The sequence below is a fragment of the Oncorhynchus kisutch genome, linkage group LG25 (assembly GCF_002021735.2).
Source record: "Oncorhynchus kisutch isolate 150728-3 linkage group LG25, Okis_V2, whole genome shotgun sequence".
Taxonomy (NCBI): Eukaryota; Metazoa; Chordata; class Actinopteri; order Salmoniformes; family Salmonidae; genus Oncorhynchus; species Oncorhynchus kisutch.
The window spans coordinates 14,356,799-14,383,628 of record NC_034198.2 but is presented as its reverse complement, the minus strand read 5'-3'; the positions used below and the strand labels follow the sequence as shown (position 1 = coordinate 14,383,628).

At 42.1% G+C, this 26,830-nt stretch overlaps 1 protein-coding gene and 1 long non-coding RNA gene across 7 annotated transcripts in view; one reads left to right on the top strand and one right to left on the bottom strand.

The window, feature by feature from the left end:
* The window catches only part of prkg1b (protein kinase cGMP-dependent 1b), a 164,515-nt gene that overhangs the window by 115,080 nt on the left and 22,605 nt on the right, over nt 1-26,830 (bottom strand). For all 6 annotated transcript variants that reach the window (XM_031804930.1, XM_020460655.2, XM_031804929.1 and 3 more), the window contains exon 2: nt 15,044-15,210. In XM_031804930.1, coding sequence (XP_031660790.1) covers nt 15,044-15,210 — 167 coding nt within the window. The remainder of the gene's footprint in view (nt 1-15,043; nt 15,211-26,830) is intronic.
* LOC109870243 (uncharacterized) lies at nt 23,020-24,262 on the top strand. The gene is made up of 4 exons (XR_002252114.2): nt 23,020-23,100; nt 23,310-23,443; nt 23,847-23,968; nt 24,086-24,262. It is a non-coding gene; the product is annotated as an uncharacterized LOC109870243 (long non-coding RNA).

The window sequence follows — 26,830 nt, the reverse complement described above, 5'->3', positions numbered from 1 at the left end:
GCTACATATTCGTCGCCAGACCCACTGGCTCCAGGTCATCTATAAGTCTTTGCTAGGTAAAGCTCCACCTTATCTCAGCTCACTGGTCATGATAACAACACCCACCCATAGCACGCGCTCCAGCAGGTATATCTCCCTGGTCATCCCCAAAGCCAACACCTCTTTTGGCCGCCTTTCCTTCCAGTTCTCTGCTGCCAATGACTGGAATGAATTGCAAAAATCGCTGAAGCTGGAGACTTATATTTCCCTCACTAACTTTAAACATCAGCTATCTGAGCAGCTAACCGATGGCTGCATCTGTACATCGCCCATCTGTAAATAGCCCATCCAATCTACCTACCTCATCCCCAAATTGTTTTTTATTTACTTTTCTGCTCTTTTGCACACCAGTATTTCTACTTGCACATCATCATCTGCATATGTATTATTCCAGTGTTAATTTACTAAATTGTAATTACTTCATGTAATTTGCACCCACTGTATATAGACTTAATTTTTTCTATTGTGTTTTTGACTGTACGCTTGTTTATTCCATGTGTAACTCTGTGTTGTTTGTGTCACACTACTATGCTTTATCTTGGCCAGGTCGCAGTTGTAAATGAGAACTTGTTCTCAAGTGGCCTACCTGGTTAAATAAAGGTGAAATAAATAAATAAATATGACTAATAAAGTATGGTTACATTTGCTCTATTAACGTACCCTTTCGAATGACTTTGATAGCAACAGTGAATACATTTTGTTATTAAGAGATCTTTCAATAATCATTCTCACAATGGCATATTGGTAGTAGTCAGTGACAAATATAAAAGCTAAACAGGGCTGAGTTTGGTTAAAGCCCTCGATGGGAGACAAATTAATAGCTGTAGATCAACTCTCCAGTAGGAGGTGCTGCCCAGTCTATAGTTTTTTTTATAGTGGATGTAATGTTGAATATCTGACATTATTTCAAAGGTACAAATTCACTATATTTTATACAAGATTTGGCTATTGAAAATTGGCTACTATGATTACATAATCCAGTGGTTGAAATTTCACCCTAAAAACAAGTTTATATTGATAACTTTATTTCAAATTATTATCCACAGGTTCCACGTCACAATATGTTGACAAATTACATTGAAACAACATCGATTCAACCAGTTTGTGCCCAGTGGGACTCTCTCCTTCCCTCAGCATCAGCTTTCTCCAAGCTCTGTAGGCTACCTTGACTCTAACAATCTTTCACCTATTGCGATATCGTGAAGTAAAGACTAGGATGTAAAAATGTATTACGTGCTAATGCAAGATGTTCAAATGGTAGAACCAACGTGCAGGAACAACAATCAATAAGAACTAGAGAATCTAAATGAAAAGATCCTTTGCATGCTAATGCATGCTAATACAGCGGAGACGATGACAGGCATACAGTGCATCCGGAAAGTATTCAGACACCTTGATTTTTCCACAATTTGTTACGTTACAGCCTTATTCCAATTTTTTTTAAATGTTATGTCCCTCATCAATCTACACACAATACCCCATGATGACGAGACATTTTAGCAAAGGTTTAAAAAAAAACACACACATTTACACAAGCATTCAGGCCCTTTACTCAGTACTTGTAGTTGGATATGGAGCATCACTGCACAGCTATGTTCAGGTCTCTCCAGAGATGTTCGATCGGGATCAAGTCCGAATTCTGGCTGGGCCACTCAAGGACATTCAGAGACTTGTCCCGAAGCCACTCTTGCGTTGTCTTGGCTGTGTGCTTAGGGTCACGGTGCTGTTGGAAGGTGAACCTTCGCCCTGGTCTGAGGTCCTGAGCACTCTGGAACAGGTTTTCATTAAGGATCTCTCTGTACTTTGCTCCGTTCATCTTTCCCTCGATACTGGCTAGTCTCCCAGTGCCTGCTGCTGAAAAACATCCCCACAGCATGATACTGCCACCACCATGCTTCACCATAGGGATGGTGCCAGGTTTCTTCCAGACGTAACGCTTGGCATTCAGGCTAAAGAGTTCAATCTTTGTTCTCATGGTCTGAGAGTCTTTAGGTACCTTTTGGGAAACTCCAAGCGGAATGTCATTTGCCTTTTACTGAGTGGCTTCCGTCTGGCCACTCTACCATAAAGGCATAATTGGTGGAGTGCTGCAGAGATGGGTTGTGCTTCTGGAAGGTTCTCCCATCTCCACAGCGGAACTCTGGAGCTTTGTCAGAGTGACCATTGGGTTCTTGGTCACCTCCCTGACCAAGGCCCTTCTCCCCCGATTTCTCAGTTTGGCCAGGCAGCCAGCTCTAGGAAGAGTCTTGGCGGTTCCAAACTTCTTCCATTTAAGAATGACGGAGGCCACTGTGTTCTTTGCGACCTTCAATGTTACAGAAATATTTTGGTACCCTTCCACAGATCTGTGCCTCGACACAATACTGTCTCGGAGCTCTACAGACAATTTCTTTGACTTCCTGGCTTGGTTTTTGCTCTGACATGCACTGTCAAATGTGGGACCTTATATAAGGTCCCACATTAGCATTTCGCTACACTCGCATTAACATCTGCTAACCATGTGTATGTGACAAATACAATTTGATTTGATTTGATTTGATTTAGGTGTGTGCCTTTCCAAATCATGTCCAATCAGTTGAATTTACCACAGGTGGACTCCAATCAAGTTTTAGTGACATCTTAACAATGATCAATGGAAACAGGATGCACCTGAGCTCAATTTCGAGTGTCACAGCAAAGGGTCTGGATACCTACATAAATAAAGTAGTTCTGTTCTGTATTTTTAATACCTTTGCTAATTTTCTAAAAACCTGTGTTCGCTTTGTCATTGTAGAAAAATATTAATTGAATCAATTTTAGAATAATGCTGTAACAACAAAATGTGGAAAAAGTCAATGGGTCTGAATACATTCCAAATGCACTTTATATTTATTTTATTTTTTATTTAACCTTTATTTAACTAGGCAAGTAAATTAAGAACAAATTCTTATTTACAATGACGGCCTACCCAGGACAAATTCTAACATGGATGACGCTGGGCCAATTGTGTGCCGCCCTATGGGACTCCCAATCAAGGCCAATTGCTATACAGCCTGGAATTGAACTGTAGTTGTAATTGTCTGTAGTTCACCGCTGCGCCACTCAGGAGCCCAAAAATATAAAGTATATCCATTAACTGAGCTATTCACATCTGCGCACATAATGTGTGCAGTCTTCTATGTCTTCTCTCCTGGATAGGGCTAATTTGCACATAAATGACCAAATATTCTAACTTGTATGCAATGGTACAGTGTGAGTTGGGCAATGGCAGAACATTGTAATTTATATGGTAATAGTTGCCAATTACTAGGCAGGGATGGAATTCTTAAGAGTGGAACTGTTTACTTCAAAGAGAACATATTAGTGGGTTTTGCCTCTCTAAAAACCCCTTTCATTTTCACTGTACTACAGGCCAGGGAACCAGGGTGTCTTCATCCAAGCTGTCTTTCTAAGGAATTCAAGGTCACATGTCGTCTATGGTAAGTTGATAAAGTAAGGTGGATGTCCCCTTTGATATGTCACCTGTTGCTAATACGATGGTACTCCCAATGTCATGCTCTTGCGACATGCCCCATTTTGGGAATCAGCACACATCGATCAAGTCATTATTATTCTGAAAAGTCCCCCTCCAGGAGCTGCTCTCTACTTAACGAAAGAGACAAAGGACAGGCATCTAAGACAAGGAATACAACATGAGACTTAGCAGACAGTCAAGCAGCATGTCATGAAGACTGGAGAGGAGAGGGAGTTGGAGAGGAGAAGAGAGGCGAAGGTAGAGAAGGGGTAGAGTGGAGGGTAAGGTAAGGGAGGAGTGCTTTTCTTGTTTAAGCCCCTGTGCAATCTTTTTATTTTTAAGTCATCACTGTATGTCTAATAAATCACTGTGTGTGTTTATTTCATGACAATAACTCCAACTATATGTTTAACCATTTATTTCCCTGAGCCTCATTTTACCATTGAAAGGCTCGGTCTGATCTGATTGGCGAATAGGATCGTCTAGTAGGAGGATACTACATTATGCAAATAAAAGCTGACTGGTCATTGCTCAGAATAATCAACTCAGATTGTGATGTCTTGCTGTAGGTCAAAACAGGCTGAAATTCAAGTATGAAAGAAAAAGCTCTTACACTAAAAGGGCAGTATCATAATTTGCACGATTTCAGAGTGTTATTTAGAGCTAATAGTGTGGAAATATCAGAAATAAATTGCCCCTTTAAGGCAAAATACGTTTCTCTCTGGCTTACATCAGATTGCAAAAGTCAAGTCTCGCATGCCTGCTCCAATGCCAATGATTCATTAAAAGTAACAACCTGCTTTTGTCAGTTGACAAGCTGACAAGCTGCATTTGTCACACACTGTTTCTTTATCAGCTAACTGCCAAAACACCATTGGCTGTAAACTTTTAATGAATCATTTGCATTGGAGCAGATGTGTGCAACTGCCAACCTGCATATAGCACCTGGCCAATTCAGGTGTGTGTGGTCCTCAGTCTAGAAAATTGCATCACCTGGCAGCTGTCCTAGTAGTCACTACTCTAATAGCAAATACTTTATACGGGTAACTGATGTGACATGTTAATAACAATAAACATCTTTTTACAGCACATGTCTACATGTTCTCCCCCGTTTGGCACCCTTTCAATTTATCACAAAGCATTACACATTTTTACACTTTTGACCTGTCAAAACAGGTTGATTTTTCAATTTCAGTCAAGGGGAGGGTTTAGTATTTGTTTAATCTAGTCCAGGGGAGGCTCATGTAATTTGTAATTGATAAAAAGTCAATATTTCTGTGTTCTAGAATTACTTTCTTATTAGGCTATATATCGATGTGTGCCCGATGCCACCCCTCATCTCTGATTCTCTGTGGGTGTGCAATATCAAGTGTGTCTATAGGCTATTTAGCATGGTCACAATAAAATGATCCATAGTCTTTAAGCTATAGGCTACGAAGTGCTCAGAGAAGCACAGAGCGAAGTTATATTTCCAAGATATACTAAACAAATACTAAACCCTATACAACAGGTGTAGACCTTACAGTGAAATGCTGAATACAACAGGTGTAGACCTTACAGTGAAATGCTGAATACAACAGGTGTAGACCTTACAGTGAAATGCTTACTTGTGAGCCTTTAACCAACAATGCAGTTAAGAAAAAAATAGATAAGTAAAAAAATGTAATAACAAATAATTAAAGAGCAGCAGTAAAATAACAGTAGCGAAGCTATATACAGGGGGTACCGGTACAGAGTCAATGTGCGGGGGCAAAAGTTAGTTGAGTAATTGAGGTCAAATGTACATGTAGGTAGAGTTAAAGTGCCGTGCGGTAGCAGAGAGAACAGTCTATGACTAGGGTGGCTGGAGTCTGACACTTTTTAGGGCCTTCCTCTGACACCTTCTGGTATAGAGGTTCTGGATGGCAGGAAGCTTGGCCCCAGTGATCTACTGGGCCATACGCACTACCCTCTGTAGTGCCTTGTGGTCGGAGGCCGAGCAGTTGCCATACCAGGCAGTGATGCAACCAGCTCTCGATGGTGCGGCTGTAGAACATTTTGAGGATCTGAAGACCCATGCTAAATATTTTCAGTCTCCTGAGGGGGAAATAGGCTTTGTCGTGCCCTCTTCACAACTGTCTTGGACCTTGTTAGTTTGTTGGCGATGTGGATGCCAAGGAACTTGAAGCTCTCAACCTGCTCCACTACAGCCCTGTCGATGAGAATAGGGGTGTGCTCGGTCCTCATTTTCCTGTAGTCCACAATCATCTCCTTTGTCTTGATCACGTTGAGGGAGAGGTTGTTATCCTGGCACCACACGGCCAGGTCTCTGACCTCTTCCCTATAGTCTCATCGTTGTTGGTGATCAGGCCTACCACTGTTTTGTCATCGGCAAACTTAATGATGGTGTTGGAGTCATGCCTGGTCATGCAGTCATGAATGAACAGTGAGTACAGGAGGGGACCGAGCACGCACCCCCGAGGGGCCCCTGTGTTGAGGATCAGCGTGGCAGATGTGTTGTTAACTACCCTTACCACCTGGGGGGCGGCACATCAAGAAGTTCAGGATCCAGTTGCAGAGGGAGGTCTTTAGTCCCAGGGTTCTTAGCTCAGTGATGAGCTTTGAAGGCACTTTGGTGTTGAGCTAGTCAATGAATAGCATTCTCACGTAGGTGTTCCTTTTGTCCAGATGGGAAAGGGCAGTGTGGAGTGCAATAGAGATTGCATCATCTGTGGATCTGTTAGGGGGGTAATGCAAATTGGAGTGGGTCTAGGGTTTCTGGGATAATGGTGCAATGTGAGCCATGACCAGCCGCTCAAAGCACTTCATGGCTACAGCCGTGAGTACTACAGGTCGGTAGTCATTTAGGTAGGTTTCCTTAGCGTTCTTGGGCACAGGGACTTTGGTGGTCTGCTTGAAACATGATGGTATTACAGACTCAGTCAAGGATAGTTTAAAAATGTCAGTGAAGACACTTGCCAGTACACTACCTGGTAATCTGTCTGGACCTGCGGCCTTGTGAATGTTGACCTGTTTAAAAGGTCTTACTCACATTGGCTACGGAGAGTGTGATCACACAGTCGCCCGGAACAGCTGGTGCTCTCATGCATGCTTCAGTGTTGCATGCCTCGAAGCGAGCATAAAAGGCATTTAGCTCATCTGGTAGGCTCTCGTCACTGGGCAGCTTGTGGCTGGGTTTTCCTTTGTAGGCCGTAATAGTTTTCAAGCCCTGCCACATCCGAAAACAGTCAGAGCCGGTGTAGTAGAATTCAATCTTAATCCTGTATTGACCCTTTGCTTGTTAGATGGTTCGTCTGATGGCATAGTGGGATTTCTTATTAGCGTCCGGATTAGTGTCCAGCTCATTGAAAGCGGCAGCTCTAGCCTTTAGCTCAATACGGATGTTGCCTGTAATCCATGGCTTCTGGTTGGGATATGTACATACGGTCACTGTGGGGACGATGTCGTCGATGCACTTATTGATGAAGCCGATGACTGAGGTGGTATACTCCTCAATGCCATTTGATGAATCCTGGAACATATTCCTGCCTGTGCAAGCAGTCCTGCAGTTGACCACTTCCGTATTGAGCGAGTCACTGGTACTTCCTGCTTTAGTTTTAGCTTGTAGGCAGGAATCAGGATAGAGGATAGAATTATGCTCAGATTTGCCAAATGGAGGGCGGGGGAGAGCTTTGTATGCATCTCTGTGTGGAGTAAAGGTGGTCTAGAGATTTTTTTTCTTTGGTGACATGCTGGTAGAAATTAGTTAAAACGGATTTAAGTTTGCCTGCATTAAAGTCCCTGGCCACTAGGAGCGCTGCTTCTGGATGAACATTTTCTTGTTGGAGACAGGCGCAGGAATACTAATAGCTGGTTTTAATACTCCACCCAAAATACAACATTTCACGAAAGGCTCAGGGACAAAGCCCAAAACAATCACATATACAAAAACATAGGGATGTAACCCAAACAAAGGAGCGAGGTTAAACATCTAATAAATACACGGGACGAGATCCGTAATAACAATACATGGGATGAGATCTGTAATAATGAGTACACAATACACGCAGCACGAAAGCCGAAACCACAAAGCACAGGCACTCACAAGACCAACGGACATGGGAACAATAACCGACCAGACAATGGTGAACAGAGGGCACATGTATACAATTACTAATCAGGGGGAATGGGAACCAGGTGTGCGTAATAAAACAGTTCAGTGACGCCTAGAGGCCGGTGACGTATACCTCCGGAGCTGGTTCACGGAATGAGCAGCAGTACCGGGGGAATCCATGACACCTATACAGCTGGTTGAGTGAGGTCTTAGTGCCTGCATCGGTTTGTGGTGGTAAATAGACGGCTACGAATAATATAGATGAGAACTCTTTTGGTAGATAGTGTGGTCTACAGCTTATCATATGGTACTCTACCTCAGGCGAGCAATACCGCGAGACTTATTTAATATTAGACATCGTGCACCAGCTGTTATTGACAAATAGACACACAACCCTTCGCCCCCCCCAAGACCTTCACCCCTTTTTCTCCATCTCTTTTTCACGCAAATGACAGGTATTTGGGCCCGTTCTCGAGAAAGCAGTATATCCTTCGCATCGGACTCGTTAAAGAAACATTTTTCATCCAGTTCAAGGTGGGTAATCGCGGTTCTGATGTCCAGAAATGATTTTCGGTCATAAGAGACGGTAGCAGCAACATTATGTACAAAATCAGTTAAAAAATATAAGTTACAAAAAACATGAAAGAACTAACAAAATTGCAGTTTGTTAGGAGCACGTAAAACGTCAGTCATCCCCTCCAACGTCATTCTATTAACATAGCCATTAGTTGACAAGTTCAATCAGGTATGCTTGTCTGGGGCTCCAATACAAATGCGTACTGTTGAGGGTACTCCAGGCCTGGAGTTGAAAACTTTGCCTTAAGATCTGCTTCAATAGCTTTCAAAGTTTGCCCTCTGGAATTAAAAAGGTCATCTGAGATTGGTACAAAACATGATATCATGATTTTCACGGATGATCATTGTGTCCATAGTTCTGTTGATGGATTTGAGAGTGGTTACCTTTCTCCAGCTCCAGCCCATAGCTGTTGACCAGAAAAAGTGGAGGAGGGTCTGCTTTGTTGTTGTTTGAATCCTAGATTCCCTCTTTAAACCTTGTTTCATAGCATTTCAGTCAACATGGTATAACTTCGATTGTAAACTGGGTGGTTCCTTAATGCTGATTGGTATATACCAAGGGTATGACAAAACATGTATTTTTACTGCTCTAGGAACATTGGTAACCATTTAATAATAGCAATAAGGCACCTCGGGGTTTGTGGTATATGGCCAATATACCACGGCTAAGGGCTGTGTCCAGGCAATCAGTGATACGTCGTTGTGTATAAGAACAGCCCTTGGCTGTGGTATTTTGGCCATATACCACACCCCCTAGTGCCTTATTGCTTAATTAGCCATTCCCAAATGCAATATAGTTTTGTCCCCCCCAAAAATACAATAATGATCTCATTTATTTTTGTGTTTTTATTTTTTTACAGAAACTTCTATATAGACAGTTCCCAAAACGGAGTGTTGCCAAGTGAGAATCACAATATGGCTGCTTGCAATATATCATTAATTAGCATTTATTCTGAAATAGTTTCTAAATTATAATATGACATATTTTGTGAGACGTTTACAGAAATAATAAATATAGAAAATTATAGTGGTCACACCACATGGCATTTACAGGACTTTACATGGGGATCTTAAATTAAACACATTATTTCACTTTTAAACAGTCAAACTCAAAGACAACACATTTTTTTCCCAATGTTAATTCATTAACTTTTTCACTCTTCAAAACCCGTGATTGGGAGTCCCATAGGGCAGCGCACAATGGCCCAGCGTCATCTCGGTTTGGCCGGCGTAGGCTGTCATTGTAAATAAGAATTTGTTCTTAACTGACTTGCCTAGTTATATAAATGTTACATTTGTCAGTTGCCCATACAATATATTCATTCATTGCATTAGCCTTAGTTGTTTACCTCAAACCCTCTCAGATCATTGGATCTATAGCACGAAATCCCAGGTCTGAGACCTGGAATCTTGTATATTAATGTAGATGTATATAAACAACATACGCACTGTAGTGTTTTTGCAGACTTTACTGTTGTATTCACTATAGTATTTACTGTAGTGCATACTGTAGTATTTACAGAACTATAGTAAAAATGCTATACTAAAAGGAAATGGTATCATATACTACAGTAATTCATGTAGTGTTTTGTGGATTGTAGTACACTGTCGTTTTTCTGTGGACTGTACTACGCTGTAGGATTTACTGTAGTGTTTTCGCAGGCTGTAGTATTGAAAAATATAGTCATTTCTATCATTTAAAAATGGTAATGTTTTTGCGGACTGTATTGTTTTAGCGTATATTACTGTAGTATTTACTAGAGTATTGTACAGTATACGACAACATTCTATAGTAAGTACTACTCATAATTAAGGGATACTACAGTATGTAGTATAGTATTTCATGTGGGTTGCCAAAGGGTGAGAATCTAGCAGGTTGCTATGCAACCAAATCCATGTTGAGACAGCTTGGGTGCATTTTGGTTTATGACTGTAAAGTCTAACTTGTTGGCTGACGGAGCCAATTTCCATCTGTGCCCATTTCAAAAACAGAATTGATGAGTTTTTCACGGTCGTATCCTCTTTTTAAAAAAACACCCAAGTACAGTATAGCGCTCTGTCATCATCAGAATCTCATTCGGGTCATTTTCTCTTCCCGTTTACATCTCACATTATATTTGGAGTCCATCTGTGGGTTTAACGGGGTGATGGAGAAGACTGGGAAATGTTGGAAAAGACTGGGAAATGTTTATCCCTGCCCAAAAGTGTCAAACACTCACACACATAAATTCTCTCTATTCACATTTCGCTCCTCAGTGAAGCCATCACGTACTTAGCTATCTGTGCTGTGTTAGAATATCAATGGGTTTCTCAATTCTGCCTGGTTATTTATTTGTGTCCAGAGCCAGATAGCAGTTGTTGGGAGAGCAGGCACATTAGCCAGGGTATTTCTTCCCATTAACGTTCAGCAATAGCGACAAGGTCATTATTAATTGACAGCAGCAGTGATGCTGAATCTTGTTCTCTGCTCCATAGAGTCTAATGAAGAGACTGCATGCGTTAAACCATGACCCTTGTCATCTCTAGGAAGATGTCAGAGGTGGTGTGTGTCCATGGTAAATACATCATTAATCAAGGATGTATGTGATAGGTTGAGTATTCCAGAGAGACCCTTCAATCCCCACACAATGAGTTATACAACATTAACCTCATTAATGAGTTCAATAAATGATGGAAAGCGAATTAGGGTTTTGACATTATGCAGATGTCAATGAGATCATGTTAGGTTGGTGACTGTGCTGTGTGAGAGGAGATACAGAAAATGACTTTCTAGTGTTGTCACTAAACCTATATTATCTCAAAGGGTCCTTAACAGCTTCTACTCCCAAGCCATAAGTCTGCTGAACAATTAATCAAATGGCCCCTATTACATTGACCACACTCCATTTGTTTTGTACACCGCTGTTTATTATCTTTATTATCATCACGTCACCCCTACCTACATGTACAACTTACCTCGACTAACCTGTACCCCCCCGCACACTGACTCGGTACCGGTACCCCCTGTATATAGCCTCGCTATTGTTATGTTATTGTGCTACTTTTTATTTTAAAAAGTATAACTTTTTTTAAACTTTTGTTTATTTGGTAAATATTCGACATGCTCTCATTGCTAGTTTATTATGCTTGTTTTTAGTCACCTAGACTTAATATGTAATCTCCAGGCCTCCCGGGTGGCACAGTGGTCTAAGGCACTGCAGTGCTAGCTGTGCCACAAGCATTCTGGGTTCGAGTCCAGGCACTGTCGCAGCTGGCCGTGACTGGGAGACCCATGGGGCGACGCACAATTGGCCCTGTGTTGCCCGGGTTAGGGGAGGGTTTGGCCAGCAGGGATGTCCTTGTCCCATCGAGCACTAGCGACTCCTGTGGCGGACAGGGCGCAGCGCACGCTGACATGGTCGCCAGGTGTTTCCTCCGACACATTGGTGTGGCTGGCTTCTGGGTTAAGTGGGCATTGTGTCAAGAAGCAGTGCAGCTTGGTTGGATTGTGTTTTGGGGGTCGCACAGCTCTCAACCTTTGCCTCTCTTGAGTCCATACGGGAGTTGCAGCGATGAGACAAGACTGTAACTACCAATTGGATACCACAAATTTGGGGAGAAAAAACATCTCAGACCATTTTATTTTAAAGACAGTTGTATTTAATGGACTACATCAATTGGAACCGAAGAAAATAATAAGGAGGGGCAGGTAGCCTAAACACACACACACACACACACACACACACACACACAATCTAAATGAGTTTTGTCTGGTAATTGCCACAGAAAACGAGGAAATACTTTGTTTCAGTTGTACGGAACGATTGTCAAATAGATAAATAGATAGTCCTCCTTTATGAGCAGACTAAGTTGTTCCGATGATAATACCAACCAGAGGGCGAAATAGTCTTGAAAAATGTTGGCTGTAATGGTTGGAACCGGTTCAGGGAACAGAACAGAAAACAATATTTGAAGAACAGAACCGGAAACTAAGTGATCTATACTGTTCTGGGACAGAACCGTTATTTTAAGACATAGGAACCGGATAATAATGTTATTTTACATTACAGGCATATTTTTTTCCAGTCCCACAAAATCCTAACAAAGTGCATATACAAAGCCCTCACTCTTGTCACTCAGAAACCTATTCCAGTGTCTGCCTGACAGCTGGAAATCTTATCCAGTGTGTGTGTGTGTGTGTGTGTGAGTGTTTAGGCTACCTGCCCCTCCCCTCTGAAGCATAGGTTACTGTAGCTTACTGATGAAGTTACAAGCATGATTCAGAAATTAGGGAGAGATGTTTAAAAGAATGGATTCACTTTTTCAATGCTAGTTAGGATATTACAGTTATCACGTTTCACAAGTCGCTCTTTCTAAATATAATTCAGTGGGTCCAATTCAGATAATGCATGTCATAACAAGCTGCCCAGTGCTAAAAGCCAAGTGTCCTCCATCTTCTCCCGCTATCTTATCACCCGCAAAAGTTCAGTTGCATCTCGCTCCCTACACTGTGGCTGGCATTATGATTAAACCATGTTGTTACGACAAAATTGAATTTGTTCTTAATGACTTTCTTACAGATTAAATCGCTTTCTCCATAGCGAGCTGCTCTATTCACATTGATTGGTGTAGTAATTTAATGTTGAGCTAAATGAAGGGAAAAAATGGATTTCAGAGGTTTAAGAAGGAACAGAAAGAACTATATAAACCAGTACTTTTTGGGGGTTCAAACCGGTTCAGAACCTTTTGCTGGTCGGAACAGTGAAACGGGACAACAACAAAAAAACGAAACGATTGGAAAATGATTTCTGTTCCAACCCCTGGTTGGCTGCAATCAAGACAAAAAGATAACCTCGACATCCGCGTAAGGGAGTGGTAAATTGCTGGCTAATGTTTGTTGCAATTGAGATCAGCTGTGCCTGTGATTTAATCATGTATTGATGGTTTAATGAGAAATCAGCTGGCGATAATCTGTTGGCTTTTGATGGTTGCAATTGACTCATAAACAACCAGACAAGAAAAGTAAAAATGCACAAACTAGAAAAGCTCTTCTTGTGGATGATTATAGTTATTACTTAATGTGTATTCAACTTATATAGGCCCTTACAAACTATAAATACAGTATGTTGCCAGAAGGTATCTCACAGTGAAGTGGGTCTTCTGTACGGAGCCTGTCGATACAAAACACATCTCATGCAGAGAGAGACCGCCTGGTGGGAAACAAGTAAGTCCATCAGTAGTAAATGAACCAGTCTGTAACACAGCAAGACACTCTCAACAAGTCAACGCCTACACCGAACCCTCACACGAATGCAATATTCCTACAAATTTGTTTTTTTATCATTTTAATTTAACTTTTAAGAAATTCACTTTTGTCAGCGAACTTGTCCTCAGACTTCACCATTGTGTACATTCAGAATAGAGTAGAGGTAAGGGGCACATTCAAGGTGGATGCCATCAGACGGGAGAATAACTTCTCTAAGAATAAAATGTTCCTCCCATTACCAGATCCTTCATGGCTCCATCGACGAGGACACCTTGAACCACATCGAGGCAGCATCCCTACGTGCTAATCTCTCGCTCGGCCGTGGTGGGCACCTGTGCTCAGATTAGGGAATTTGTCTTGCTTACTCATAATCAATGGCAGAGTGTGGCTCAATGACAGCTCAAGCCAAGACTGAAATCAGCTTGAGCATCTTCCTCGGGACCACTCTGAACCACCCGACAGCACAGTAGAATACAGAGCCACAGTAACAGAGTGACACAGAACCACTCATGGCATTCAGTAGACCTGGAGATGAATTTTCAGTCATTTCTGTCAAGTACATAAAGCATGTTATCAGATTAAAATAAAAGTGGAGTGCTCCTTGTGGTATCAAATTAGGCTACAAGGAAATGACAAGGAGCTGGGAAGAAACTGGTGTAAACAGGCTTTTTAAGTCTTGTTTTCAACGGCAAGACAGTGACAGCATGTCCTGCCAAAAAAAATGACCCAGGTCCTCTGAGAACAGGATCTTTCAGTCAAGTTCCTGACAATGTTCTATAACTACTGAACCCTTTAATATTGGGACAAAAGCAATTTGGAACAAAAACACACACACTGCTTGTGGCTAAAGTCAACATTGACCAGAAGTGCAAACGGAAGTTGCTCTTAATAACTGTTTCAGTTCAGTTTAGACATTTGGCTAAACATAGACATGGACACGAAAAAAAAGCTTTCAATAACACACTTCACAAATCCCTCTCCATTCTCCATGTTTTGTTCTGGTTCTGCGGAACTAGCACCACATAAGATAACATCACATTTCAGAGTGGTTATGAGACTGTGTTGCAACAAACAGGACAGGAACAGCTGACATCAATCGTGGAAAATGCTACTCTATTCCATCTGGCATCAACGGATTCACTCCATTCCTTCATGAATGTCTTATTTCTCATAGGGAGTCAAAGTTGTGGACAACAGCCCAGCAGAGGAAAATTTATTCACGTTCCTGGAAATGCATCTATGGGTCAAGCAGGGCGATCACTGTTTCCAGATCTGCTCCTAACTAAACCGGTGATGAATGACAGGGATGAGAACAGAAGGGTCTTAACCATGAAGATCCCACAGTAGACACACCACATGGCTTTCCTGTTGGGTTAATTCCGCTCTTTCTTTAACTAGACATCAGGTACAACAGAGGGTCGATACATAGGGGGAAAGTGCAGAACTACAGAACAAGGGGTCACGTCTATTGTTAAGCGAGTGAAGTCATGAGCACACAAAAAGGTTTCCTCTGCGAGATGTGAGAGTACTCCAACTCTACATGCTCGAGTTGTCTTCAACATGGGAGGTTAACATGACATTTGCACAAATGCCTTACCTTCCATCACGTACACCAAGGAGCCCACATCTCCTTCTTTGATAATGCAGCTGTCTTTGCCATATTCTACTGGGTACATGGAGTCAACGATCTCCTGGATCTGAGAAAGCTCGAGGTTCTTCATGAAGTCGTTGTCAAGAATGGCCTCCTTGATTAGGTCCTTGGACCTGTGAATTGAATGGAGAGAGATGTGTTTAACGTTCTGTCCCTGAAGCTAGAATGAAGTGTGTGTGTGTGTGGGGGGGGGGGGGGGGGGGGGAGTCACTGAATTGAGAACGATTAGCAAATGGAACCGTTCACATGAACTAATCTCGTCAAGAATGAGTGGCTCAACGTCTGTTCTGTTTTGACAGACTGCTTTCGCGTGTTGAAGCGTTTTCTATATTTCCATTTGAGAAAAAAAAGGCCCACAAACTTCAATCAATAAATAACGCTATGTGAGCATCCAGTCAACGGTTTGGAAAAGAAAAGGCACTTAAAGGCCAGATTGGAGAGAAGTGCTGCATAACCAGTAATTTGAGGCAAAAATCACCATACTGTTTCTCCCCACCTTACGGCCTGTGAATAGAATCAGTTGTTATCTGTCACACCAGCCCTCCTTTTTAGGCTGGGAAGCTGGATTATAAGGCCTTTCTACTACCTTGCATTTTTACTTCAGAAGCCTTGTTATGACTACCCAGAAGTGCCTCATCCAACAATTTGCTGTAAAAAAACAGCTTCAGAAGTACTTTGGCTTCACTATACCATATGCATCATATTGTGCTGATCATAGAGAGAGTGGGCACTTTAAAAATCATATGGCCTTATTCTTTGGGATTGGAAATTATATTATGTTGTCTCATGTGGGAGGATGGTTCGCGATAGGGCATCGTTTCCAGCTAATCCTAGCGGAGCTGGTAGATTGGTGCTGTTGCCCTTCGGAGGTACAGAGAGCTGAGAGATGACACTCAGATACAAGGCATTAGCACTGTGCCACTGGCACCACTTGAACATGGGTATTGTGATTCAAAATAAGCCCCCTTGTACTCAGTCTGTCCTAACAATGATATAACAAGTTCATAGCCGGTTCTGAAATCCTATTCACTTTTGATAGCTTTGTTTTTCTACGAAGCCCAGACGAGAGAGACACACAGCACAGTGTCAGTCAGATAGGACATTCAGGGCACAGAGTTTAAATGTGTTATTTTTAAATTCTATGATTCTGCTGTAGCCTACTGTATACATTCACATGCGTAGATTTTAGCTAGAAGTGGAGGTGGGTGGTGGATACATCAACCAAAATCCACCTAGCTCTGTACCTGTCAAATCTGGCTCTGAAATGCAGGTTGGCATTAATTGCATTGACTTGTGTACTGTAGGCAGCTCTGCAGTGGTCACTAGCTCGCACAGCCACAAAGTAATACAATCGTTATTTTAACTCTAACCACACTGCTAATCCTAATGCCTAACCCTAACCTTAAATTAATTTTTACGATATAGCCAATTTTGACTTTGCAGCTGGCCTATCTAGCGGAAACCGCTTAGTTCTGTCTCCAGGACAAGAGTCATGACAATAAACGTGTAAGCTATCTCATGCTATTCTACACATTTTACCATGGGGCTGAGAGAAAATGCTGCCATTTTAAAGCAAAAATCCATGCAATTCTACACATATTGCCATGGGGCAGAGAGAAACATATGCAGTTATATAGTTATCCTCATGCCATTTTACACATTTTGTAATGAGGCTGAGAGAATTATCGATTTTGAAAGCTAATTTCTGGTAATTCTAAACATTTTCACCATGGCTTGTGACAGGGTGTTGAACTAATTTTGCCCCGGGGGATGCATTCGGTGATGTGTTCATATGCTATCTGGGGAAGGGACCCGACCTTGAGGGGGCCCACAAAAGCCCCCCCCCCCAGATGTGGTATGCCATGGTCAATGGCATCATGAAGCAAGTACAAGGACATTTTAGACAAAAACCTGGTTGCCTTTGCCAGGAAAGAAATGGTTAATTGCCAGCAAAATCAGCCATCTCTGTCTCCAGACTTGAACCCCATTGAAAAGCTGGGGTTTGAATGGAAGAGGGCAGTCCATAAGCACAGACCAAGGACATCAAGGATCTGGAAAGATTCTGTATGGTGGAATGGTCTAAGAACCCTTCCAATGTGTTCTCCAATATCATAAAACATTTTAGAAAAAGGCTCAGTGTCGTTATCCTCGCAAGGAGAAAGTGACGGATTATTGAAAATAGGAGATACACCCCCATCTTTTTGAGATAATATTTTATTACTTGTTAAACTAAATCTATATTAGTATAAAATAATGTTGCATACAATATAAATATAAGCTCAGCAATTGTATTATTCATTTATTTTTGTCTTTTTTCCTTATCTTTATCAAGGGATCCAATCATTCTGGACCCCACGGTATATCCTTCCTCAAATCATCAAGGAATGTCAAAATTCAAAGTCTCTACAACAACTTTCTTTAATGAACAAATCAGCGGATAGAAAAGTCTAATGTTTCTTTAAGAAACCAAATAGACCCAGCAAATCCATGGAGTATACTTCTTTCAACTACAATGACTCATCTCCAACAAGTCAAAAAATTATTCTGAGAAAAAGCATAAAAGGAGAGAGCGAAACCATTAGTTCCTTTGGAGGTATTGAACTCCAGGTGGTCGCTAGTGTCAGAGGACCGACCCCCCTTGGTGGCCTGCCAGCCTGTCCTTTTGAAGAGGGTTTGGGGAGAAGGGACAGAAATACCACTCATAAGGCTGCTTCAAATTAATCAGAGCCTTTGATATTCTGCATTAATAGGGTGTCCTGGCATGCTTTTCAGGGGAATACTGATGCGATATATTGCCAGATGGAGACAAGAGGGGCTTTGGTTGGAGTCTTTTAAATAACATAACTTAGACAAACCTGGATGGACATTACAGGGCTTCGGAGTGGTCCAGTGGTCTAAGGCACTGCATCTCCGTGCAAGAGGTGTCACTACAGTCCCTGGTTCGATTCCAGGCTGTATCATGTCCGGCTGTGATTGGGAGTTGCATAGGGCGGAGCACAATTGGCCCAGCGTCGTCCAGGTTTGGCCATCATTGTAAATAAGAATTTGTTCTTAACTGCCTTGCCTAGTTAAATTAAAATTACAGGACTATGGTAACTGGTGTCACATGTAATATTTGAACTGAAAGTCAATAGATTCCAGTTTGTGTGTCTTCGTTTCGCTTTTCATTTCCTTTGCTTCAGAAAGCGTGTCCCTGTCAGAGCCCAGAGGTAAACTTTGCGGTTCCCATAAAAGGATAAAGCATGCTCCTTTAGGAGCACAGCCAGATGGATAGACAGCATTACTACAGACTTTATAGGACCCTCGGACGGCGGGTGCAGGAATCAAACTCTTGTCCTCAATGCCCCCCCTGTACCATGCCGTCCAACCGCAGTTTCATTTAGGAGCTCGGACAGAAAAGTGTTTCCACAATGGATAGCATGTTTCTCCAGACTGAAGCAGGACATTTCCATGTAAAAGGACGCATGACCAGCAACATGTGAGGTTCATAAGAGCAAATCAAACTGGGTGTCAAAGGAAAGCTAAGAGCCTATATTTTGAGGAAACATTTGAACCGTTTTACATCTTAGAAATTAGGCATAAATTACGGCTTTGATCTCTGGTTAAACGGATGGAAACGGGCTCTTAGAAAACATTTCCCATAAACAGTCTTAAAAGGTATTAGAAATACATCAAAACATAATAATGTTGAAGTAAAGATGCCTGCCAACCAATATCAACACTTACATTTAGTTTTGGAGAAGTTCTGTAAAGTTCTGTAAAGTTCTGTAAAGAAATATTGTTCTAATCCCTTCATGAGGGAGGACAATGAAAGTTCACAGAAGTAAAAAGAAAAGGTAGACCTACCAATTTAGTTTATTCATTATTAACCAAATCGGTAACAGAAATACAAAAAAAACATAAATAAAAATTGGTAAAAGGAATTACTGCAATTGAATTGGCTACAATGGGAAAACATAGCAGCAACAAAGGACCTCCCACTGGCATACTGTTATGTTCAGCACATAACTATTTTCTTTCTCTTTCCGTTGTCTGGTAGTCAAGGTGAGTGTGAAAACAGTCTGCCCTAGTGTTGCACGGTATACCAAAACGTCTGTACTTTTTCGATACTAGAACATAAAACAAGGTTCGGTACTGGAATTTTTGTTTATTTTGGTACTTCTGTAAAATGTGTCTTACAAATCAAGTCTGTCTATCAGTGCAGCCGATGTCCCCCTTATAGCGCGAGTGCAGCGTGCCTGCTCCACTCAGCCTGCACTGGGAGTCTGGGCTGCATCATGCTGCACACAAGTTAACACACTTGAATAATGCAACACGGCATGTAGATTTTTTTTTTTTACTGTTAATTACCGTTTACAAAACACTGTCCATGAATGATTTAAAAAAACTTTACAATGCAAGAGGATACTGGTAGCTTCCAGCTTTGTTAGGCTACCTTTCCTTGCTAGTTTAAAACAATTATTGACCTTTGTTTAACTAAGCAAGTCAGTTAAGAACAAATTCTTATTTCTCTGTCACGTTCGTCGTTTTTGTGAAGTTTCACTTTTTAATAAAGTATGTGGAACTTGGTCCGCTCCTTTTGACGAATGTGACATTATAATGATGGCCTAGGAACAGTGGGTTATGTTATTATAATGATGGCCTAGGAACAGTGGGTTAACAAGGTTACTGCCTTGTTCAGGAGCAGAACAACATATTTTTACCTTGTCAGTTTAGGGATTTGATCTAGCAACCTTTCGGTTACTGGCCCAACGCTCTTACCACTAGGCTACCTGCCGCCCCGGTTAGAGCATTAGCTTTAGTTTACTACAGCTGAAGCTTACATCAATTCACTAGTCTAGTACTTTGTTTGTGGTAACATGCAAACCATAGCGCAAAATATGCTGATTTCAAAGCTGCCAACAAAACAGTCTTTCTATTACCCCTCTCACAAAGATGATCTATTACCTCAGTGAACGGACTGTGTGTGTGAATAGGGCTCCAATGGGCTGCCCCCCTCTTGCCTTGTGAATAACGTCATCACTGGTTAAAGCACGCACCTTTATAAAAATAAGCCACTTCTATGCAAATGTTGTTGATCCGTAAAATAAGTCCCAAATGGAAGGGATTTGTCTGTCATCTGTAGCCCTGTGAAATCAGCCAAAACAAGCTCAATAACTCAATGCACGCACACACTCCTATTGAAGATGCATCCACCTGTATTGTGAATAGGCCTAGGTTACATATTGAGTAACCTAGTTTCTAAATAGATTTTCCATTTAAATAAATGATTAACATTATGTTGTTATGTAGTTAGATTGTTTTTACCAAAGTCAAATTGATTCATTAAAAAGTGACTGCCCTAAAAACCAACTAATCCCCTTGAAAAGTCCTGTGTGGCATTAATAGGAGTCAGAAACATTTATTCTAGTGTCAAAATGAACTGCAAAAATTGTAAATAAGATAATTTTGGTCATAAAGTCAGTCTCCTCTAAAACAGAGTTTTGAACCTGAGTACATCACAACAAGTAAATGAAGGTTGGGTTTGGATTACAATTATGTTAACAAATCATGCCCACTTTTGCCAAAGACCACGTGCAAATCACCCCTCTGCCCACTTCGCTTCCCTTCATTGAATGGTGCTCCATTGTAGTGATGGGTATTCCAGCTCTTTTCAGTGAGCCAGCTCTTTTAGCTCCCAAATGGCTCTTTAAAAAATGATTTTGTATTTTTTCAAGTCAAACAGTTTGCGATAGTTTGACTATGATTGGTGTTAAATCAATTCTAATTCAATTATTCAATGAAATCATACTCTACCTTAACCACAACGTATTTAAAAATGCATTGGTTTGTTATGAAAAAGAATGCTATTAAACATTTGCATTTAAAGTTGAACTTTTTAATGTATGTAAACAAAGTGCATATATAAATCTAACCGTTCAAAACGAATACCATCTGAACAGCATATCAAAGAAAAATAAATCACAATGTGCAAAACTGCAGCATCTCACTTAAAACATGAAACTGGTCCTTCTTTTCTCTGTCTTCTTTATTGCCATGTTATAACCAGCAGTACACAGCAATGCTGACCATATTTTGCTTTTATGAGAGATTTGCATTCAGAAATGCAAGCTGCCTCACTTGAGGGGCTGATGCGATTTCTTCTCTCAGTAATTATTTGTCCCGTTTTCGAGAAGACCCTCTCAGAGGGAACGGATGTGGCCACTATGTAGAGTCTCTCGATCGTGACTTTAGTAAGTCGTGGGTAGACAGAGGCCTTGTTCTTCCACCAGCTCAGAGGATCTGCAGGATCGGACCTCCATTATGGCATCTGCTGAGGGATTCCTTCGTGTTACATCCCCAGTTGCTCTCTCGTCAAACAGCATCCAAACAGCAGATGTTTGTGACACTACTGCTGGTGCTTCTGCTCCATTTGATCCCTCTTCTTCTTGTTGCCCTGGTGCCTGAGCCAGCTAACTGCTGGGTCTGTCCCTCCCTGCTGCTGAGGTTATTCTTTGAAAAGCCTCATCAATCGCTCTGGCATCACTGAAGGCTAACTTCTTAAACCTGGGGTCAAGTGCAGCAGTTTCTGATAGCATGTGATTATATTCCATTCTGTAGAACTTTCTGTCCATTGATGAACATAGGGTTTCCATCAACTCTGTCACATGTCCTGCGGTTACATTTGCTTCTCTCTGGTGTGACTGTGAGTGAGTTGGCTCGACGCATCTTTGGTTCATTGGTTGACACTGCGTGTCTGATTGACAGGAACAACAGGTGAGGCTGTTAGTCGGAGCAGATAGTCAGAAAGAATGCGTGTGTGCTTGAGAATTTAGGCCTATATTATTTTATTTATTTTTTCGTTCTTTGAAATAGTTAATTCTATTCATTTAAATCTTTAGATTTTTCATATCTTAATACTTTTGTATATTTTAATAAATAGATTTAGCTCTTCTGATATGTGAGCCGGCTCCCAACGTTCACCTACAACTCGTTCGCGAACGATCACTACTCCTCACTACTCCATTGTTTCATCGCCCCCAACCAAAGCGTTCAAAGGATCATGGCTATTTGAGATTGAAAAGCCATATACCGATTGACCATGCAATGCATGCTTCCAACACGATGCACAACCAACAACTATGGTTTGCATGCCCTGCCAAATGACCCTATCATGCAGAATAAGTGGTTGGAGTTCATTGGTCCCCAGTGGTTGTGCGTATACCGGTAGCTAGACCATAGATTGCTAGTTATGTATCTGGTTATGTATATTTTGATCATCATTATCATCGCTAGCATAGCTGATGCTAGCTAGCTACCTAACTAGCTACCTAGCCAGCTGGCTAATGTTAGCCTACCTTAATACAACTCAGATTTGGATTGCTTGACTTTAAATGAAACTTTAGCCAGCTAACTAAGCGGGGGACCACCATATTTTAGCTAGCTAACATTAGCATTGCTAGCTATATTTTAGAACTGTGTTAGTAACAGTAATGGCAACATTGCCATCTCACTTAAGTATATTTGACGACATCATAATATGGTAAAGTTGTTTCCTTCTAATTATTTGCCTACTTTAGCAATGTCATCGTATTTCCATGCCACTCTAAGTTAGTGTCATTTAGATGAAACATTAGCATTAGCCTCCGAGATGCAACCCATGTCTAGGGCGCAAATATATATTGGATGCAGATATGGTGGTACGAGCTAACGCATGTCTGACTACAAACAGTGTACTAAGTAGTGGCAACAAACTCAAACCAACCCAGGGCTGTAACCATAACATGTTGCATAGTGTAACTTCGTCACCGGCCTGAATCTAATCCAATCTAGAGCCAGTCAGTCAACATCTGTAAAGAATAGAATTTAGCTTCCAAACAAGATTACGTTCTCTAAAGCTATGTTTATAATTGAGGGATGATGACAATCCTTGACCCTGTTTTTCTGTTAGACAAAGTGCACAGTTGGGTGCCAGACTGATCCCCTGGTCTTGAACAGATGCCAGGACCTACCACAAGGAGAAGGTGGGTATCATAACATGTTCAGCAAAGTTTTATGTGAAAAGTTGTATTAAAGATACCTGGCTTGATAAATAGTAGGCTAATTCCCCAGCCATGCAGATACAACAAATAGAGTAATTTTGGTTGTGACGTGCAGAAATGTTTGTCCTTTCTTTAAAACAAAATGTAAATGACCACTGCTGTCTATTACACTGTACATACCCCTACTACAGGCCCTTCCAGTAAACACCACCTCATAAGATAACCTGCTGCAGTTGTTCAAGATGTCCCGTTTGCAGCCAAACATGCAGCATAGAGAGGACCAGCAAGGGGGCGCTCATCAGAATCGTGCAGACATGCCTTCACCGTGAGCATTACTATGAATGGAACAGTCAGCCTCATGTTGGCAAGTATCCGGCCAGCAACCTTCACTCGTCACAGTCTCATTACATGTACCAATACAGAAGGGTAACCCACTTCGTTACTTTGATACATTTCGTAACCCAATTGTGAAACATCGTTTATGTAAACTGACATTATTCGTTGCTTATTTTCTACTTATTAGATGCATTGAAAGTCCAGGACATAACGTAGCCTGGTGGAACCAGCCTGATCGACATTCTATTTCACTTCACATATCATGATATCTGAAGTGAAATAAAAAGGTGAACGCAGCGATCAGCTTGGTTCCACCATGCTAATCATAAGCGCCATGGAGGGATAACGCGCTTGTGCGTTCATGTGTGTGTGTGTGTGTGTGTGTGTGACAGACCAGTGTCTTTGATGAGGGGCCAGGATCTGATCTACGCAGCCATGCCATCAATGGGGCTCTGACAAAGACCTCACCTCTTGCCTGCTCACCAACAGTCGTCGATGGGGAGAATAGAATTAGGTAGGTTCAGTCTGACTTGTTCAAACTTCAACATAGTTAGCTGTTTGTGTGTCAGATATCACCTATCCTAACTGCCATTGGTTATAAAACAGTGACTATGTGTGTATGTGTTCACAGAAACATGTATGGAGTCAGCACATGGAGACTTGCAAGATGATGTGATGAAGTCCAGACTGACAGAATGGCTTGATACGGATGCATCTGAATGGAGAGACCTGGCACTCAGCATAAACATTTTACTAGACACAACTTTGACTTGTGCTGTCAATTATTGAATTAAATGCTATTAGTCAATATGGGGAGGGAGAAAATCTGTGTTTTTTGCACCAGGATCAGGGAACTCCTGTTGTATACGGGACACCACACAGGAAGGTATGACCACTCTGACATGTTTGCCAAGGTAGCCCCATTACCACCAGACAAAATGCCAATAGGCACAGTATCCTTTTATCCCCCATGGTATCGTTTTGGCATCGATTTGGTATTGAGTATTTTTTATTTATTTTTATTTATTTCACCTTTATTTAACCAGGTAGGCTAGTTGAGAACAAGTTCTCATTTGCAACTGCGACCTGGCCAAGATAAAGCATAGCAGTGTGAACAGACAACACAGAGTTACACATGGAGTAAACAATTAACAAGTCAATAACACAGTAGAAAAAAGAAAAAAAAGGGGAGTCTATATACATTGTGTGCAAAAGGCATGAGGAGGTAGCCGAATAATTACAATTTTGCAGATTAACACTGGAGTGATAAATGATCAGATGGTCATGTACAGGTAGAGATATTGGTGTGCAAAAGAGCAGAAAAGTAAATAAATAAAAACAGTATGGGGATGAGGTAGGTGAAAATGGGTGGGCTATTTACCAATAGACTATGTACAGCTGCAGCGATCGGTTAGCTGCTCAGATAGCAGATGTTTGAAGTTGGTGAGGGAGATAAAAGTCTCCAACTTCAGCGATTTTTGCAATTCGTTCCAGTCACAGGCAGCAGAGTACTGGAACGAAAGGCGGCCAAATGAGGTGTTGGCTTTAGGGATGATCAGTGAGATACACCTGCTGGAGCGCGTGCTACGGATGGGTGTTGCCATCATGACCAGTGAACTGAGATAAGGCGGAGCTTTACCTAGCATGGACTTGTAGATGACCTGGAGCCAGTGGGTCTGGCGACGAATATGTAGCGAGGGCCAGCCAACTAGAGCGCACAAGTCGCAGTGGTGGGTGGTATAAGGTGCTTTAGTGACAAAACGGATAGCACTGTGATAAACTGCATCCAGTTTGCTGAGTAGAGTGTTGGAAGCAATTTTGTAGATGACATCGCCAAAGTCGAGGATCGGTAGGATAGTCAGTTTTACTAGGGTAAGTTTGGCGGCGTGAGTGAAGGAGGCTTTGTTGCGGAATAGAAAGCCGACTCTTGATTTGATTTTCGATTGGAGATGTTTGATATGAGTCTGGAAGGAGAGTTTACAGTCTAGCCAGACACCTAGGTACTTATAGATGTCCACATATTCGAGGTCGGAACCATCCAGGGTGGTGATGCTGGTCAGGCGTGCGGGTGCAGGCAGCGAACAGTTGAAAAGCATGCATTTGGTTTTACTAGCGTTTAAGAGCATTTGGAGGCCACGGAAGGAGTGTTGTATGGCATTGAAGCTCGTTTGGAGGTTAGATAGCAGCAGTGTCCATGGACGGGCCGGAAGTATATAGAATGGTGTCGTCTGCGTAGAGGTGGATCAGGGAATCGCCCGCAGCAAGAGCAACATCATTGATATATACAGAGAAAAGAGTCGGCCCGAGAATTGAACCCTGTGGCACCCCCACAGAGACTGCCAGAGGACCGGACAGCATGCCCTCCGATTTGACACACTGAACTCTGTCTGCAAAGTAATTGGTGAACCAGGCAAGGCAGTCATCCGAAAAAAAAACGAGGCTACTGAGTCTGCCGATAAGAATATGGTGATTGACAGAGTCGAAAGCCTTGGCAAGGTCGATGAAGACGGCTGCACAGTACTGTCTTTTATCGATGGCGGTTATGATATCGTTTAGTACCTTGAGCGTGGCTGAGGTGCACCCGTGACCGGCTCGGAAACCAGATTGCACAGCGGAGAAGGTACGGTGGGATTCGAGATGGTCAGTGACCTGTTTGTTGACTTGGCTTTCGAAGACCTTAGATAGGCAGGGCAGGATGGATATAGGTCTGTAACAGTTTGGGTCCAGGGTGTCTCCCCCTTTGAAGAGGGGGATGACTGCGGCAGCTTTCCAATCCTTGGGGAACTCAGACGATATGAAAGAGAGGTTGAACAGGCTGGTAATAGGGGTTGCGACAATGGCGGCGGATAGTTTCAGAAATAGAGGGTCCAGATTGTCAAGCCCAGCTGATTTGTACGGGTCCAGGTTTTGCAGCTCTTTCAGAACATCTGCTATCTGGATTTGGGTAAAGGAGAACCTGGAGAGGCTTGGGCGAGTATCTGCGGGGGGGGGGCGGAGCTGTTGGCCGAGGTTGGAGTAGCCAGGCGGAAGGCATGGCCAGCCGTTGAGAAATGCTTGTTGAAGTTTTCGATAATCATGGATTTATCGGTGGTGACCGTGTTACCTAGCCTCAGTGCAGTGGGCAGCTGGGAGGAGGTGCTCTTGTTCTCCATGGACTTTACTTCACAGTGTCCCAGAACCTTTTGGAGTTGGAGCTACAGGATGCAAACTTCTGCCTGAAGAAGCTGGCCTTAGCTTTCCTGACTGACTGCGAACAGTTGCATATCGCGGGGACTATTCGATGCTATTGCAGTCCGCCACAGGATGTTTTTGTGCTGGTCGAGGGCAGTCAGGTCTGGAGTGAACCAAGGGCTGTATCTGTTCTTAGTTCTGCATT